This window comes from Oncorhynchus kisutch, linkage group LG15 (assembly GCF_002021735.2).
Source record: "Oncorhynchus kisutch isolate 150728-3 linkage group LG15, Okis_V2, whole genome shotgun sequence".
Classification (NCBI taxonomy): Eukaryota; Metazoa; Chordata; class Actinopteri; order Salmoniformes; family Salmonidae; genus Oncorhynchus; species Oncorhynchus kisutch.
The window spans coordinates 65,592,237-65,609,590 of NC_034188.2; the positions used below are offsets into that span (position 1 = coordinate 65,592,237).

The 17,354-nt window shown below is 42.9% G+C and overlaps 3 protein-coding genes across 4 annotated transcripts in view; 1 reads left to right on the top strand and 2 right to left on the bottom strand.

The window, feature by feature from the left end:
• Positions 1–5,700: 5,700 nt before the first annotated feature.
• On the bottom strand, positions 5,701–12,258 carry LOC109905714 (glyoxalase domain-containing protein 4-like). Its single transcript, XM_020503249.2, has 10 exons — positions 12,021–12,258; positions 11,662–11,852; positions 11,455–11,504; positions 11,181–11,301; positions 10,965–11,109; positions 9,014–9,147; positions 8,681–8,767; positions 6,464–6,577; positions 6,295–6,381; positions 5,701–6,203 (listed from the first exon to the last, which is right to left on the bottom strand). The coding sequence occupies exons 2-10, from the start codon at positions 11,749–11,751 to the stop codon at positions 6,138–6,140; spliced, it is 894 nt and encodes a 297-aa protein (XP_020358838.1). The 5' UTR covers positions 11,752–11,852; positions 12,021–12,258; the 3' UTR covers positions 5,701–6,137.
• mrm3a (mitochondrial rRNA methyltransferase 3a) lies at positions 12,060–15,233 on the top strand. The gene is made up of 4 exons (XM_020503247.2): positions 12,060–12,476; positions 12,671–12,915; positions 13,018–13,185; positions 13,338–15,233. Exons 1-4 carry the CDS (start codon positions 12,100–12,102, stop codon positions 13,901–13,903), a joined length of 1,356 nt encoding a protein of 451 aa, XP_020358836.1. The 5' UTR covers positions 12,060–12,099; the 3' UTR covers positions 13,904–15,233.
• Positions 14,509–17,354, bottom strand: part of LOC109905713 (nucleoredoxin) — an 85,040-nt gene continuing 82,194 nt past the window's right edge. For both annotated transcript variants that reach the window (XM_020503248.2, XM_031790846.1), the window contains exon 8: positions 14,509–15,828. In XM_020503248.2, the coding sequence (XP_020358837.2) occupies positions 15,646–15,828 (183 nt within the window). In that variant the 3' untranslated portion in view covers positions 14,509–15,645. The remainder of the gene's footprint in view (positions 15,829–17,354) is intronic.

Here is a 17,354-nt window from a genome sequence, read left to right on the forward strand (position 1 = left end):
GCTATTTTGAAAAAGCAAATTAAGGGAATTAACTGGAATGATCACTTGTCCTATATACGTGGAAGCTGATTGTCAGGTTTTTCTATCCACAATCCAGACTATAATAAATGGTTTCCTAAAGAAAATCAAATCCAAACCTGGCCAAAAGAGCACTCTTCCTTGGCTAAATGGAGAAATCTGGAAATTGATGAAAGAACGAGATTATGCTCTAAAAATAGCCCTAAGATCCAAATTAGAGCATGACATACGTAGGTTTACCATGTTGAGAAATAAGGTGATGAAAGAAATCAGACAGGCCAAGGCAAACTTTTTTATTAACATAATTGGTGAAGCAAAGGGAAATTCTAAACTGATCTGGGAGAATCTAAAAAAGTTAACAGGGAAAGACCATAGTAACACTGCAAAAAGACTAGAAATCATGGTGAATAACAATCTAACACAGGATGCAGTCAAAATAGCAATAGCCTTCAATTCCTACTTTATTGACCCTGTCAGGGTACTGACACAGAACCCTTCCACTGGCTTCTTGGGCTCAGTGCTAGTAAATGATGCTCAACCTGTCTTCATCATAAGGGAGGTTTCTGAGTCAAAAGTGAACAAGGTGATTAGCTCACTAAAGAACTCTAAAGCCAAATATGTATTTGGGCCCGACTCTACCTTTCTTAAAAACTACAAAGAGTCACTCATCGGCCCCATTACTAAGGTCACCAACACATCTATTGGTCTCGGGGTATTTCCAAGGGTATGGAAGTCGGCCATAATAACGGCCATCTTTAAATCAGGCAACCCTGCTGACGTGAGTAACTACAGGCCCATTAGTATACTACCTGTGGTGTCAAAGGTTGTTGAAAAGTGTGTAGCAGAACAACAACAGCCCCTTCACATTACACTCCATGCAGTTTGGCTTCAGAGCGAAACACTCCACAGAAACGGCCAACTGCTTTCTTCTGGAAAATGTGAAGTCTAAGATGGACAAAGGGGCCGTTGTTGGGGCTGTGTTTCTGGACCTAAGGAAGGCTTTTGATACTGTTAACCATGAGATTCTCATCACAAAATTGTCCAAGTTCAACTTTTCCCTTGATGCCTTGAGATGGATGAAATCATACCATGAAGGCAGAACTCAGTGTGTCAGAGTGAGCAATGAGCTGTCGCCCACTCTTAGCTATGATGTGGGCGTGCCCCAAGGGTCAATACTGGGGCTCATCCTGTTCAGCCTGTACATTAATGATCTGCCTTCTGTCTGTACTGGGTCTGAAGTTCAAATGTATGCAGATGATACAGTGATATATGTGCATGAAAGCGCAAACAACAAGCTGCACAAGAACTCACTACTGTAATGGTCCAGGTTACAAAGTGGCTCAGTGACTCATGTTTGCATCTCAATGTGAAAAAAACTGTTTGCATGTTCTTCACAAAGAGGGCAACAGATGCTACTGAGCCATATGTCTATGTGTCAGGGGTGAAGCTCCAGGTGGTATCTGATTTTAAGTACCTTGGCATCATACTTGATTCCAACCTCTCTTTTAAAAAGCATGTGAAAAAGGTCATTCAAATAACCAAATTCAACCTAGTCATTTTCCAATTTATACGAAATTGTTTGACTACAGAGGTAGCAAAACTGTACTTCAAATGTATGATACTCCCCCACTTAACATACTGCTTGACTAGTTGGGCCCAAGCTTGCTGTACAACAGTAAGACCTATTCAGTCTGTCTATAAACAGGCTCTCAAAGTGCTTGATAGGAAGCCCAATAGCCATCATCACTGTTACATCCTCAGAAAGCATGAGCTCCTGAGTTGGGAAAATCTTGTGCAATACACAGACACATGTCTTGTATTCAAGATCCTAAATGGTCTGGCTCCCCCTCCACTCAGTATATTTGTTAAACAGAAAACCCAAACATATGGCAGCAGATCCACAAGGTCTGCCATGAGAGGTGACTGTATAGTTCCCTTAAGGAAAAGCACCTTTAGTGAATCCGTTTTCTCTGTGAAAGCTTCCCATGTCTGGAATACACTGCCATCAGACACACATAATTGCACCACATATCACACTTTCACAAAATGCTTGAAGACATGGCTAAAGGTCAATCAGATTTGTGAACATGGTCCCTAGCTGTGTGTTGCCGCTTTCCATGTTGTCTGTTGTCTGTAGCTTGTGAGGTGTGGAAACACTTAGTTGCTTTTATGAATTTTGTCTTGCTGCTTTTTGTTCTATGTTGCTATGTCTGTATGCTACGTCTTGCTTGTCCTATGTTGCTCTGTCTGTATGCTATGTCTTGCTTGTCCTATGTTGCTATTGTCTATATTGTAATTGTTTTTAATAACCTTCCCAGGGACTGCGGTTGAAAATTAGCCGTCTGGCTAAAACCGGCACTTTTACTGAAACGTTGGTTAATGTGCACTGTCCCTGTAAATAAAAATAAACTCAACAAACTCAATAAGAGTTCAAAGTTCATACCATTCACAACCAAAGCTCACGCTGATGTTGGCTTCGTTCTGTAGTTATTATCTGAACCATTCTGACATCGGACCGTAGTCCTCACATCCTCGGAACAGGAGGTTATATTGTCAAGGCTTTATATAGTGGAGCGAAGAAGGGTGTGCCTGAAAAGTTTTATAACCCATGACTATTCACAGGGGAGGGCCACTGATTGAACAGAGCCCTAACCTTATGAAAACCCAATTCTCACATTTTAGAAGCTAAAATCACATTTCATCCCATCACGAATAATTTCATATTCAAACATTTAAATTGAACAACAATTCCATGTGAATCCGATAACTCTGATGTGTAGACTTTCCACTGTAGAGTTTGTCATCTTATCATTGATGAGAATGTCTCAGATGACAACCGAACTGACATCATATTCATTAAGTACCACCGCATATGTTCAATTGGTCGGATTACCAGAATATAGTTCATTTTCCCCCACCTTCTGATGTTCCCAGAATCTATATGTTAACCAAGGGGTTTACAAATGTAACATCAGTAGGGTAGAGAGAGGAAAAAGGGGGGAAGAGGTATTTATGACTGTCATAAACCTACCCCCAGGCCAACGTCATGACACCAGTCATAAAGACATTATACATGGGTCAGTTATCATCAGCATCCCAAATGGCACCCTATTTCCTATATAGTGCACTTCTTTTGATATGGGTCCTGGTCAAAAGGACTGCACTACATAGGGAATAGAGTGTAATTTTGGGATGCTCCCATCATTATCGTGCCACCTATCAGCCACGACTAATCTTGTCTCTCACTTCTCCATCAACAGAGCTGTGTGCATTTGTTTGCCTGTCATATTGAGTTCCATCAAAGGACAAGCTGGCACTTGTGTTAGTGCACAAAGACAGGACATTGTTTACCCAACTCATACAACAAAGCTTCAGCAGTTCAGTTGTAACTGTGGGTCCTCTACATTTTTCAAGTCACATGAATAGTGATTTTCAGAGGTAGCAAGAATCAGGTATTCCAAATGAAAGATATGCATAGATACTTTCAAAAAAGGGCACAGCTGCAGTATTTGATGAAATGGCAAGAGTTGTTTTGGCAACAGAAAGAAGCATATCGGACAGGAATGTTGTGTAAGTGTCCTTCCCCCATGTAAGGCATGTCTTCTTATGTGAAGAGTAGGACAGACAGTATCAGGAGCAGAAGTACTAGTAAGACAATGAGCAGGAGATACATTCTGTCCTTATGTTGCGCCCTCTGTCACACACAACCTGTGGTCACAACTAGTGGTGTGGGGGCTGTGCTTTGGCAAAGTGGGTGGGGTTATATCCTTCCTGTTTGGTCCTGTCCTCAGATGGGGCCACAGTGTATCCTGACCCCTCCTGTCTCAGCCTCCAGTATTTATGCTGCAGTAGTTTATGTGTCGGGGGGCTAGGGTCAGTTTGTTATATCTGGAGTACTTCTCCTGTCCTATTCGGTGAATCTAAGTGTGCGTTCTCTAATTCTCTCCTTCTTTCTCTCTCTCGGAGGACCTGAGCCCTAGGACCATGCCCCAGGACTACCTGACATGATGACTCCTTGATGTCCCCAGTCCACCTGGCCATGCTGCTGCTCCAGTTTCAACTGTTCTGCCTTATTATTATTTAACCATGCTGGTCATTTATGAACATTTGAACATCTTGGCCATGTTCTGTTATAATCTCTACCCGGCACAGCCAGAAGAGGACTGGCCACACCACATATGCTCTCTCTAATTCTCTCTTTCTTTCTCTCTCTCGGAGGACCTGAGCCCTAGGACCATGCCCCAGGACTACCTGACATGATGACTCCTTGCTGTCCCCAGTCCACCTGACCGTGCTGCTACTCCAGTTTCAACTGTTCTGCCTTATTATTATTCGAACATGCTGGTCATTTATGAACATTTGAACATCTTGGCCATGTTCTGTTATAATCTCCACCCGGCACAGCCAGAAGAGGACTGGCCACCCCATATAGCCTGGTTCCTCTCTAGGTTTCTTCCTAGGTTTTGGCCTTTCTAGGGAGTTTTTCCTAGCCACCGTGCTTCTACACCTGCATTGCTTGCTGTTTGGGGTTTTAGGCTGGGTTTCTGTACAGCACTTTGAGATATCAGCTGATGTACAAAGGGCTATATAAATACATGTGATTTGGTCATGCGGCTGGTTCTTTTGATTTCCACGCCACACGGTGGTTAATTAATAGATAGCTTTGCTCCTCTTTGCCCGGAGACCTCGAGCATAATGTGACGTTTTGTCTTGTTAGCTAAAGATTTAAATGCATGCAAGACACTATTCAAGAGCAATTAAATAACATATGCCAGTTAACGTTGGCATGTCTAGTCTGTAAAATCTGATGACTAAGTTACACTTTGCTAGCTCTAGGGCCAGACTGTGGTAAGCGAACGTTCGCTAACTGGCTTCAGTACCTGTCACAAAAAAGTTTGAAGGAAACGATAACGTTAGCTAACTGGCTAAGAAAGATGGAACACTAGGAATGGTTCGCCGTTTCGAGTAGCGAGTTAGCTAACTATACTCACATCACTAACAGTAGTCAGTTACTAGCTAACTAACGTTAGTAGGCTAGGTAAATAGCCTCGTAACATTAGCTAGCTACCGCGTCAATTGAAACCAATGTTGGCAAACTTGGTAATTAGGGGGCTAGCTAACAAGTATTATCCCCTTTTCAGCTTGTCGAAAATCTGAATGTGTCAAATGTTCTCATCCCGCCAGGAGGGTTCTTATCTTCATTACATTTTCAGTGGCAAAGCAGCATCAGCATCATCTTCTAGGTGTGCTGTCTACACTGTAAACAGAGGCGCGATGAGAAAAAAACAACCAAAAAGTCAATGGTCAACTAATTTGTAACCCGGAGTATGAAACGCCTCACACTCAACCCACCTTTCACCTAGCCACATTGCACTTAATCTTTTTCAATCAGTGAACAATTATTTACTATGCTTCTCCCTTTGCTTTCTCCCTTTATTATACAGCATAACCACTCAAGAACAGCTAGTTTAAAAATGAACTAGACACTTTCTTATTCAGTGTCATTCATCTCATGCCAAAGAAAGGGGATCACTAGAAAATGGTAGTTGGTAGTTGGAGTGAGTTGTTAGCAAAGGTGAGGCAATTCTCCCATCTTCAAAAAAATGTTCATGCCATCCCCTTTTGATATTGCTCAGTTTGATTTTCCTATTTGATAGTTCAATGAGTATGACATGACACAGCTTCTACACCACAAGAGATATGCATATACCCCTCATTTCATTGTTTTTTCAACCAAGGTCTGCACATTTCACAAAACTTTACCTACAATTTGGCAGTGTGAGGACTTCACATGGATATTACTCTTCACCATAAATGCACTGTTCTCATGAAGTCACAAGTATTAATGTTTTACTCATGTCATTGAGCTGAAGAGGTACAATTATTTTCAATGCATACACAAACAAGGTTAATATAAGTGGTCTATGATCATCAAGCGTCTGCCACAGTATGACTCAAATACAGCTACACTTTCAGTCTCATTCTAAGCATCTCAAAATAATACTTCTGGTTGAGTAAAATCTACTGACATTGTGCCGCTGGAAGGGTAATGCCATATATGGGGCAAAAGGTTGGAAATGTCCAGAAGACCCATGATGGCTAAGCTATGTTCTTCGCACTTATGCTGAAGCCTTCTGCTTGTTGTGCTTGGCAAACCAGTCATCGCTTTTATCTTCAGCCATAGCCTGAAAATAAATGAGGGTAAAAGATTAAGAGCATGTACTCTGTGATAATGCAAAGTATTGTTTAATTTGTATAATATTTCTAAATACCAACCTTATCCAGCAATGCATTTCCACTGGGGTCCATCTGGGAGAGTTGTCTGAATGCCTCATCTCCCACAAAGCAGATCTCATGGGCATCCTAGAAGACAGATCACCACAGTTATGTGAGAATTTATAATGAATCAAGTCTACCCATGTTAATAATTTGGTAAGGCACTCACTGGATCAGCCAAAATGACCACTTCTACTGTTGCCTTCCCAGGGGTGTCCAGGCTAATCAAGGGAGTAAGGATTTTCTGGTTCTCTTTTGTCATCAGGGCTTCAAGATCTGCCAACTAAAAATAATAAAACAAACAGTTGAATATTGCTTTCTGTGTGCATGTATGTAAAGAATCAGTGGGGCAAATAATTTAAGAATTTAAAGCATTGTATAGACCACTTTGTTTTGCTAACTTTGCCGCACAAGGGCGATGTGCACAAGTTGGTGGCAGAACAAGGGGGAGTTTTTATAGAACGTTAGAAAAAAAATTGCCTCGATTTACAGTGGCTTACGAAAGTATTCACCCCCTTGGCATTTTTCCTATTTTGTTGCCTTACAACCTGGTATTGAAATTGATTTTTGGGGAGGTTGTATCATTTGATTTACACAACATGCCTACCACTTTGAAGATGCAAAATATTTGTGAAACAAACAAGAAATAAAAGACAAAAAAAATCTGAAAACTTGAGCATGCATAACTATTCACCCCCCCCTCCAAAGTCAGTATTTTGTAAAGCCACCTTTTGCAGCAATTATAGCTGGAAGTCTCTAGGGGTGTCTATACGCTTGGCACATCTAGCCACTAGGATTTTTGCCCATTCTGCAATGCAAAACTGCTCCAGCTCCTTCAAGTTGGATGGGTTCCGCTGGCGTACAGCAATCTTTAAATCATACCACAGATTCTCAATTGGATTGAGGTCTGGGATTTGACTAGCCATTTCAAAACATTTAAATGTTTCCCCTTAAACCACTCAAGTGTTGCTTTAGCAGTATGCTTAGGGTCATTGTCCTGCTGGAAGGTGAACCTCTGTCCCAGTGTCAAATCTCTGGAAGACTGAAACAGGTTTCCCTCAAGAATTTCCCTGTACATAGCACCACCCATCATTCCTTCAATTCGGACCAGTTTTCCGGTCCCTGCCGATGGTGTTCTAGGGGTGATGAGAGGTGTTGGATTTGCGCCAGACATAGCGTTGTCCTTGATGGTCAAAAAGCTCAATTTGAGTCTCATCTGACCAGAGTACCTTCTTCCATATGTTTGGGGACTCTCCCACATGCCTTTTGGCAAACACCAAATGGGTTTGCTTATTTTTTTATTTAAGCAATGGCTTTTTTCTGGCCACTTCCGTAAAGCGGTCCTATGGACATATATTCCAATCTCCGCTGTGGAGCTTTACAGCTCCTTCAGGGTTATCTTTCGTCTCTTTGTCACCTCTCTGATTAATGCCCTCCTTGCCTGGTCCATGAGATTTGGTGGCCAGCCCTCTCTTGGCAGGTTTGTTGTGCCATATTCTTTTCATTTTTTAAATAATGGATTTAATGGTGCTCCATGGGATGTTCAAAGTTTTGGATATTTTTTTATAATCCAACCCCCAATTTGTACTTCTTCAGAACTTTGTCCCTGACCTGTTTGGAGAACTCCTTGGTCTTCCTGGTGCCGCTTGCTTGGTGGTGCCGCAGACTCTGGAGCCTTTCAGAACAGGTATATATATACTGAGAACATGTGACAGGTCATGTGACACTTAAATAAAGTCCACCTGTGTGCAATCTAACTAATTATGTGACTTCTGAAGGTAATTGGCTGCACCAGATCTTATTTAGGGGCTTCATAGCAAAGGGGGTGATGCACGCACCACTTTTCAATTTTGAAACTACACCAATTTGGACTATTTTGTGTATGTCCATTACATGAAATCCAAATAAAAATCCTTTTAAATTACAGGTTGTAATGCAACAAAAGAGGAAAAACTCCAAGGGGGATGGATACTTTTGCAAGGCACTGTACGTTGCTTACAAGTGCAATTCACACTACTTTTGGATTATAATTGGATTTTAGTTTGTGTCATCATCACAAAATAAACTGCATTATACTTAAACACAAATTTCAACCAGTAAAATGGCTCTTTGGCTAGCTTTTGCTACAGCCTGTATCAATGAGCGTTAGTATTGTAGCTAACAACTGCTGCATCCAAAATAGTTATTTTGCTAAGATTACAACCAAATATAATCGTAGTGTCTGTTCAAGCAAGAATCAAAACATAATTGTATGCGTATGAGAACCCAAAAAAGGCTTTGTTGAATGGGCGCAGATGGGGATGGCTTTCTTACTGCAGCCAAGAGTCGGGCGCATCTGCGCGTGACGTCAGTGTGTCATGTACTGGAAAAGGATCTATTACTTCACCTGCTCACGTGGACAAGAGAACGCTATCCGCCCGAAGGCGGTCCCATGATCTACTGTCCCACCAATGTTGTGAAGCTCTAGTTTACACTGCAAATATAGAGAAAAACACACACCTAGCATTAGCACCATCTTATCAACTCCTGCAAAAACACAGTCGCATTCTAAGTGTAGAACACAGGAGGCTGCTGAGGGGAGGAAGGCTCATAATGTCCGTAACGGAGCAAATGGAATGGCATCAACCACATGGAAACCTTTTGTTTGATGTATTTGATACCATTCCACTCCAGCTATTACCACGAGTTCGTCCTCCCCAATTAAGGTACCACCACAGACCTGAGTGTCTGCGAATCCCATCAGCACAGTCTTCTCCTCATGTCTCTCTATCACCTTCATCCCCAAAAGGGAGGACCAGTAGTGTGTTGATTTCTGCAGGTCAGACACTGCCAGACACACCTTCTGTACAGGATCTTTAACCAAGTGGAAAACAGATTAACATCCACAATATACAGGTACATGCCAATTTAAAGGAAACGAGGGACACAAAGTATTCTGAAAGCAGGTGCTTGCAAACAGGTGAGGTTCCTGAGTTAATTAAGCATTTAACATCCCATCATGCTTAGGGTCACGTATAAAAATGCTCAGTTGCCCATTATTTTGGCTACCATGGCTAGCAGAAGAGAATCTGTCTTTACTGAAGACTCATCTCTTCAGTGGGTCATATGATTGAGTGTAGTCTGGCCCAGGAGTGTGAAGGTGAACGGAAAGGCTCTGTTGCAACGAACTGCCCTTGCTGTCTCTGCCCCCCCCCCCCCCCCCCGCCCCCCCCCCCCCCCCTTGGGTTGTGCCGTGGCGGAGATCTTTTTGGGCTATACTCTGCCTTGTCTCAGGATGGTAAGTTGGTGGTTGAAGATATCCCTCTAGTAGTGTGGGGGCTGTGCTTTGGCTAAGTGGGTGGGGTTATATCCTTCCTGTTTGGCCCTGTCCGGGGGTATCATCGGATGGGGCCACAGTGTCTCCTGGCCCCTCCTGTCTCAGCCTCCAGTATTTATGCTGCAGTAGTTTGTGTCGGGGGGCTAGGGTCAGTTTGCTATATCTGGAGTACTTCTCCTGTCTTATCCGGTGTCCTGTGTGAATTTAACTATGCTCTCTCTAATTCTCTCTTTCTCTCTCTCTGAGGACCTGAGCCCTAGGACCATGCCTCAGGACTACCTGGCAGGATGACTCCTTGCTGTCCCCAGTCCACCTGGCCGTGCTGCTGCTCCAGTTTCAACTGTTCTGCCTGTCTATAGAACCTGCTTATGGAACCCTGAACCTGCTACCTGTCCCAGACCTGCTGTTTTCAACTCTTTAGAGACAGCAGGAGCGGTAGAGATACTCTTAATGATCGGCTATGAAAAGCCAACTGACATTTACTCCTGAGGTGATGACTTGCTGCACCCTCGACAACTACTGGGATTATTATTATTTGACCATGCTGGTCAATTATGAACATTGTGGCCATGTTCTGTTATCTCCACCTGGCACAGCCATATGAGCACTGGCCACCCCTCATAGCCTGGTTCCTCTCTAGGTTTCTTCCTAGGTTTTGGCCTTTCTAGGGAGTTTTTCCTAGCCACCGTGCTTCTACACCTGCATTGCTTTCTGTTTGGGGTTTTAGGCTGGGTTTCTGTACAGCACTTTGAGATATCAGCTGATGTAAGAAGGGCTATATAAAATACATTTGATCTGTGACTTTGAAAGAGGGCTATCAAAGGAGCATAGGGGTTTTAAAGGGGTGGGTGGGTGTGTGTGTCAGTCACCAGATCTCAACCCAATTGAACACTTATGGGATATCCTGGAGTGGTGCCTGAGACAGCATTTTCCACCACCATCAACAAAACACCAAATGATGGAATTTCTTGTAGAAGAATGAAGGTCACATCCCTCCAATAAGTTCCAGACACTTGTAGAATCTATGCCAAGGCGCATTGAAGCTGTTCTGTCAGGTTGTGGGGACTCAACCCCCTATTAAAACACTATGTTAGTGTTTACTTTATTTTGGCAGTTACCTGAATATAAGGAGTATTCATATCTAGACTGGTTCCAGATATGTTTGTGCTCTTGCCTACTCCATGAAAGCCAAACATGGCATGGCAAGGATTGGCATGATGGCACAAACAGACTGGTACCCAGGTTAATTCATTTCCTCCTGGACTTTAAAATAAACATGGTCTACTATGGTCTACTGCTCTACTTTACAGTATACTACAGCAATGGTCTTCTGTGCAAAGCAATGTTGACCCACCATTAGGAGGCTGTTCTTTGTCCACCAGGTAGAAGCGATAACCTCCTGGAGCCTCAGCCAGATAGAGGGCCTTTCCAACCTCAGTGAGGGGCCAACCAAGCCGCTTAGCATTACTGACAGCCTGGCTAGACTGCAGAGTCAGACCCTGAAATTTAGTTAGGATTGGGTTAAAAATAATATACATATATGGTTGTTAATGAACAACCATTCACTTACCAGGAAGTCATTTCCAAGGCGATATTCTCCCACTCCATAATTGTAGGTCAGCTCAGCCGCAAAGTGATCATCTTCTGGACCAAAGCCGACCATTGTCTTGCTCCATTTTCCATCATAAGGGCTTAACTCACACAAGCAAGTAGGGCATCATGAGAGAAGGAGTGACCGTATTGTTACACAAGTAATTCAAACAATCCATTTTCACAAGAGGTGTTTACAGACCAAAGTCCGTTTCAAGGGGAGGTTTGAACAGTAAAGTTGACAGCCTGCCTACCCATTACAAGTGGCCTTGCATCCTTCTTCAAACTCTTCGTGACGCAAAATCTGAAATCAAATCAGTGATTTTGACAAAACAGTGATCTAGTCCCCAATATCACGTGTTTACAGAACAACATTGAGGAACAATCCTAACAAAAGAATGCAACAGTGGTACACTCTGTGCAATGTTTGAGGATGTTCTACGAAAAAGCTGAACATGTACCTTCATGCCGAGCACATCTCGGTAAAAGGTGGCCGTTTTGCTTCTGTCACCCACTTTGAAAACAAAATGCAAGGCTCGACTCAAAGCCATGTTCACCCGGTGAGTTTGCTATGTACTATACGATTATATATCACGCTCAGTTTGTCTACGTCGATTGAGGAGCCTTGCAATCGATTGCTCTGGTATCGATTCTATGGAAGACAACATTTTCGGTACACTTAAAATTATTTGCAACTCAATTGCAGATCCAAAATCTATCTCAAGATAACGAGGAGTATTTAAATTAAAAGTTAAGCATCTAATATTGTTTTACAAATCAGTATTACCCACATAAAATATGTTTTACTTGGATTACCCACCCCCTTTATAATGGTATAAACCAACCAATCGTCATACTGTCGAACGTTATCGCTCTCTCTTCTTACTGTTGTAGCAAAGATGGCGGCGTTCGTGAGAGGCATGTTTTGGCATATTCTTGTAGCGGGACGAAGTAATATTCTGAAAAAAAGTAACGACTGTATCGTAGATTCAAAGAGATACGTGCGAGCATTGAAAAGGAGGCCTGTGAAGGTGTTGTATCCTGATAGTGAGACGACCTCTCCAACATCGAAACAGAGGTCAGATCAAATAGTCAACAAGCAGTCTCAAAAAGTCAACGCCATTTTAAAAAATGAGACTAATAAACGTGTTAGCAGCACGTCATGGAGTGCCAGAAATGGCAATGCATCCACAACGTCGGAACATACAACCAATCTGAAGGACCAACTAGGTGGCCTCAAATTCGAAAGGGCCTTACCTGGTGACAAAAGATTGGCGTAAGTCTCAGTGCATGTTGGCTATCGACCCTATGTTATATGTTAGTTGAGTGAATATATCCTATTTAATTATAGTGGCCAGTAGAGGTCTAGTAACTACGGGATTGTTATGTATGTTTGCATGTAGGCTTAGTTTGTTAGCAGATGTTCAGCCCAGATATCATGACTTCTTTTACCCTCTCTCCATCTCCCAGGAGGGTAGTGAGTGTGGCTTGCTCCAGGACGTTTCGGGAGCACCAGGGTAAGATCCTGTTGGAGGGGAGACGCCTGATCTGCGATGCCCTGGCTGCTGGAGCCAACCCTCAGATGGTGTTCTTCAGTTCTGTGGACAGACTGTGTGATCTCCCCTTGGACAAACTGAAGCGGGCCACTCTGGTCAAAGTCAAGTTTGAGGACATCAAGATCTGGTCTGACCTTGTAGCTCCACAAGGAGTGATAGGTATGATGAGCTGCATGTTTTCATTTTCAGAATGCTTTTGAAGTTCTACATATATATTGTTGAGAATAAGTACTGTATATTGACAACGCATACCCCTTGTAGCCATATTTTCTCGGCCAGACCCATCCCGGCTGACATTCCCTCAGGACCAGCGTGGTCAGTCTGTGCCGCTGTCCCTGATCTGCGACAACGTGCGGGACCCTGGGAACCTGGGCACCATCCTGCGCTGTGCTGTTGCTGCAGGCTGCCACAATGTCCTGCTCACCAAGGGTATGTCATGATGATAAGCTGGGAATGGGCATAATCCAAGTCAATGATGCCATTTCGAGTGGAGCTGATAGTGAGGAATTGCTGTGTATAAACCTGTGCACTACTCTGAATGTGTCTTTCACTAAGTATCTTGTGTATGTCTATTTTCACAGGTTGTGTGGATGCTTGGGAACCTAAGGTGCTGCGAGCAGCGATGGGTGCCCATTTCCGTCTTCCCATCTTCCCCAGCTTGGACTGGGACGACATTCAAAACCAGCTGCCAAAGTTGGTGACTGTCCATGTGGCAGATAACTGCAGTGGCTCTGAGAGAGAAGTAGCCGAGGAAGCAAACCAGTCCAACAAACCTTCAAAGATGGGGGAATATGGATGGGTGAGTAGCAGGCCTAATTGTAAAGACATGCGCTATAAGGAATATGAATCAGATTTCGACTCCGAACTGTCACTTCCAAGAGTGGAGACCAAGTTGTACCATGAGGGCTGGGCTCAGGGGAACACTGGTCTTGTGATAGGTGGAGAGACTCATGGACTGAGTCTAGAGGCTGTCCAATTGGCTGAGAAAACTGCCGGTCAAAGACTGTTTATCCCTGTGGTACTTGGAGTGGACAGTCTCAACTCCGCCATGGCAGCCAGCATTCTCCTATTTGAAGGCAGGAGGCAACTGTTGAACCTAATGGAGTCGTCTGGGAGGAAAGCCAAGTCTAAGGTGCAATTTCCATGATCCATCCATTGGAATCCATATGGAGTGTAATGGACATGTTATTCCTGGTGTTGGTCACTTTTCCCATGCATACATTCTTTGCTGCACCTCATCATGTCAGACTGAATCATATGGATGGATTTAATTTCCATATTCAACTCTCAGCTAATGAGTGAAGTAAAATGAGTGACACATTTCACATTGTGGAAATTCTGTATTCTTTCCTGTCTGCATATTTCCTCTGTCTTCCAACATTCCTGCCAGTGTGGCTTTAGAAGCTTCACTTAGTCTCCACACGCAGTTGGCCTCTAGATTTCCTGTCAGTTGACTGTAAACTGCTGCCATGCAAGATGACTGCTTAATCTCTATACTGGACATGTGCTAAGTGTGTCTGTTTAGCAAGGGAAATAATCTGTCCATCTAACAGGCCCGAAAGCAATTATCATAGTAACCACAAGGTGGCACCTGAAGCAACTTCTGAGACCTTACTGAGAACATTTACTGTATGTTATGAAGTTGTACGGTTAAAAAAAAACAGTACTGCATGTGAAAGGTGTGAAATACTTCGTTTTCTTATACTGTAAACATATGGGTTGTGTACAAATGCCTGACATCAAAGAACAGGACACTTGATTTTGTTTTTTAAAATTAGAAATATAAATGGAAACTACATTTCTGGAGTCATTATATATAAATAATGCACACATGTAGAAGTGATACCAAGCTAATACTGTCTAAAATACATTTGCTCCCAATGGAATGAAACTGGCCTCATGGATAGAGGAAGTTGACAACATAAGACAATTGTGCTTAACAGTGAATTTTAATGGCTGTGAAGTCATAACTAGAGACAACCAGGGAGTGACAAATGTGAATTCATACTTACAACACTTAGTTGCTAAGGTCGATTTTAATGCCATTTTTGTGCCTTCAAAAATATCTGGCCTTTTCAATAGATGGGATCTTCACAGAAAATCCTCTTAAATGTCATGGTGGTTGAGATGGAAACTTAACAATTGGGTAGAGCTGACTATCACTCACTTCATTGTAGAACAAGACAAGTGAATAGTATTTGAAATCCCATGACACACAAAGCCAAATACAGAACAGACCTTTTAAACCAGGGAAATCTTAACTTTTATGCAGCACCTTTAAAACAGAACAATAAGACAGTTACATTAAACTGAAGTTCAGGACATTTTCTGCACTGCATATTTGTAAATTACAACTATAGAACTTAGAAAATTTGTTGCAGTCATTTTTATTCTTTCTCAGCACATTTTGGAAAACAAAAGCAATGTGGGTTCAGCAAAGGTAATAAAGAGACATTGTGACATGTCAAGTCCATTGGGTCAACATTGTGTGGTTTCTTCTAGTTTCAAGAAATGCTAATAATGAAACTGATTTTAAAAAAGCTATTGGAAGCCAAAAAGCAACAGAATCTCCATATTACTGTAGGGGCTGTAGTCAATGCAAGGCACCACAGGAGAAGGAGAAGACTCCATGAGAGAAAGACATATAAAAAAAAAAAAAGTAATGTCTGTAAAAAGTGAGAACTTCCTCTGACAGAAAGGGGGGAAGAGGAGGCTGGTGGTGGTAACTGGGAGGTCAGGGTTTGATGGAGGTTATGGGTTTCGGTCCCGTAGGTTTCTTGGTGTGTCCCCCAAATGGCACCCTGTCCCCTATATAGTGCATTTCTTTTCAAAAGTAGTGCACTATATAGGGAATAGGATGCCATTTGGGACACAGGCTAGGTGTGCTCTCTAAATGGGCTCTGGTTTGAGCTTCTCAGCCAGGAAGTCTTGGACAAAGGTCTCCACCACGGCCGGTGTGATCTCCTCCACGTCCTTAACGTACTTGGCCCGGGCAGACATGTCCAGGATGGTGAGCAGGGGTGCTGCCTCTGGGAGGTTGGTGTAGTCACGCAGGGAGTCACTCATGTCATCCTGGGAACACAGACTGGTCAGTCATGATCATATGACAATCTTGCCTACCAGCTGACTCTCTGTCAAACCTGTCTATATGCGGTAGCAATTATGCCTGGGAAATAAGTTATGACAATCACATTTGAAGTAGACTAGCCTACATATTATCAACAACAGTTTATCCTGTGTGTCATGCAAAAGCATTTCCTAGATAACTACTAACATCCTTATGACTGAATATAAAAACAATTGCTTCAATCAATTATGACTTGATATTGGTAATAAAACTGGGACAGCACACAAGATGAACTATGCCACTTAATATTACTCATTCACAACTCAAGGTGATAGTCTCAATGTCTGCTTGGTTTTGAAGACTGGGGACCTCTTTTCTCTCTCCTCCTGCAGGTAGTGTGCCCAGCTAGCCAGGGTTCCATCATGCACCCCACTCTTGGGGGGGGGGGATCCAACATCATCCCTCTAAAGCCTCACTCAAGGACTACAAGGCTGGGAAGCTTCAGACACACATCACAGTGTGTTTGAATAGTGTATGTGTGGGAGGGAGGGAGAAAGAAAGAGGGAGTGTTGTATTCCTTCATGCCTGGTGAGGAATAGTATAAAAGGGCGTGTGGTGGAGCTTTGACGACAGAGTTAGTCGGGACAGAACTATGTCACTACCTGAATGTCTTTTTACAAGCCCTCAAACACAGATCCCAGGCTTGATCTCACCATTTAACAAATGGGGCCTAGAATCATAAGACAGCAGGAATAACTCACTATAACACCACAGCAGACAGGCAGCAGCTCCCCAGCCCACTCACTTGGAGGGGCAATCAATTATTCAGAGAGAAAATAACACAGGCACTTTTTGGCAATACTTGCAATAGCATGTCATTTCAGTTAGTAAATCAACAAAGCTGCATTAGTTCCAGTCAGTCAAGACTTTTGTTGATTTATGTGAGGTCACACATTTCAGCTGTCATTTAGCAGATGCTCTTATCCAGAGCGACTTACAGAAGAAATTAGTGTTAAGTGCCTTCAAGGGCACCGACAGATTTTTCACCTAGTCAGCTCGGAGATTCGAACCAGCGACGTTTCGTTTAATGTCCCAACGCTCTTAACCGCTAGGCTACATGCCGCCAGACTAGTATCTAACGTCGACTGAGATGGTCTCTTGCTTCCTCATGACAGGATGAGCTGACTTTCCCTCAACTAAGCCCTCTGGGTGAGAGAGGCTTGGAAGAGATCGAAGATGGAACAATTTCATATGGAAAATATTATTTTAAAAATAGATGTTACAGGGAACGACCACAGGGTGGCACTGTCACAAGATTGAAAAGCTTGATTTAATGAGTGCCAAACGTTCCTGTCATCTGGCAGTAAAACGATTCAAACTAAAAATGGATTAAACTGCACAATCAGCTCTCAGACCTCTCAAAGAGCAGCTTGGTCGATTTGCTACTTAAAATGGACAAGTATGTATGCCAACAAAGTTTGACCTCAACTTGTTGTAAACCTGCTAGTAGAACAGTTGAGTTATCCTGTGG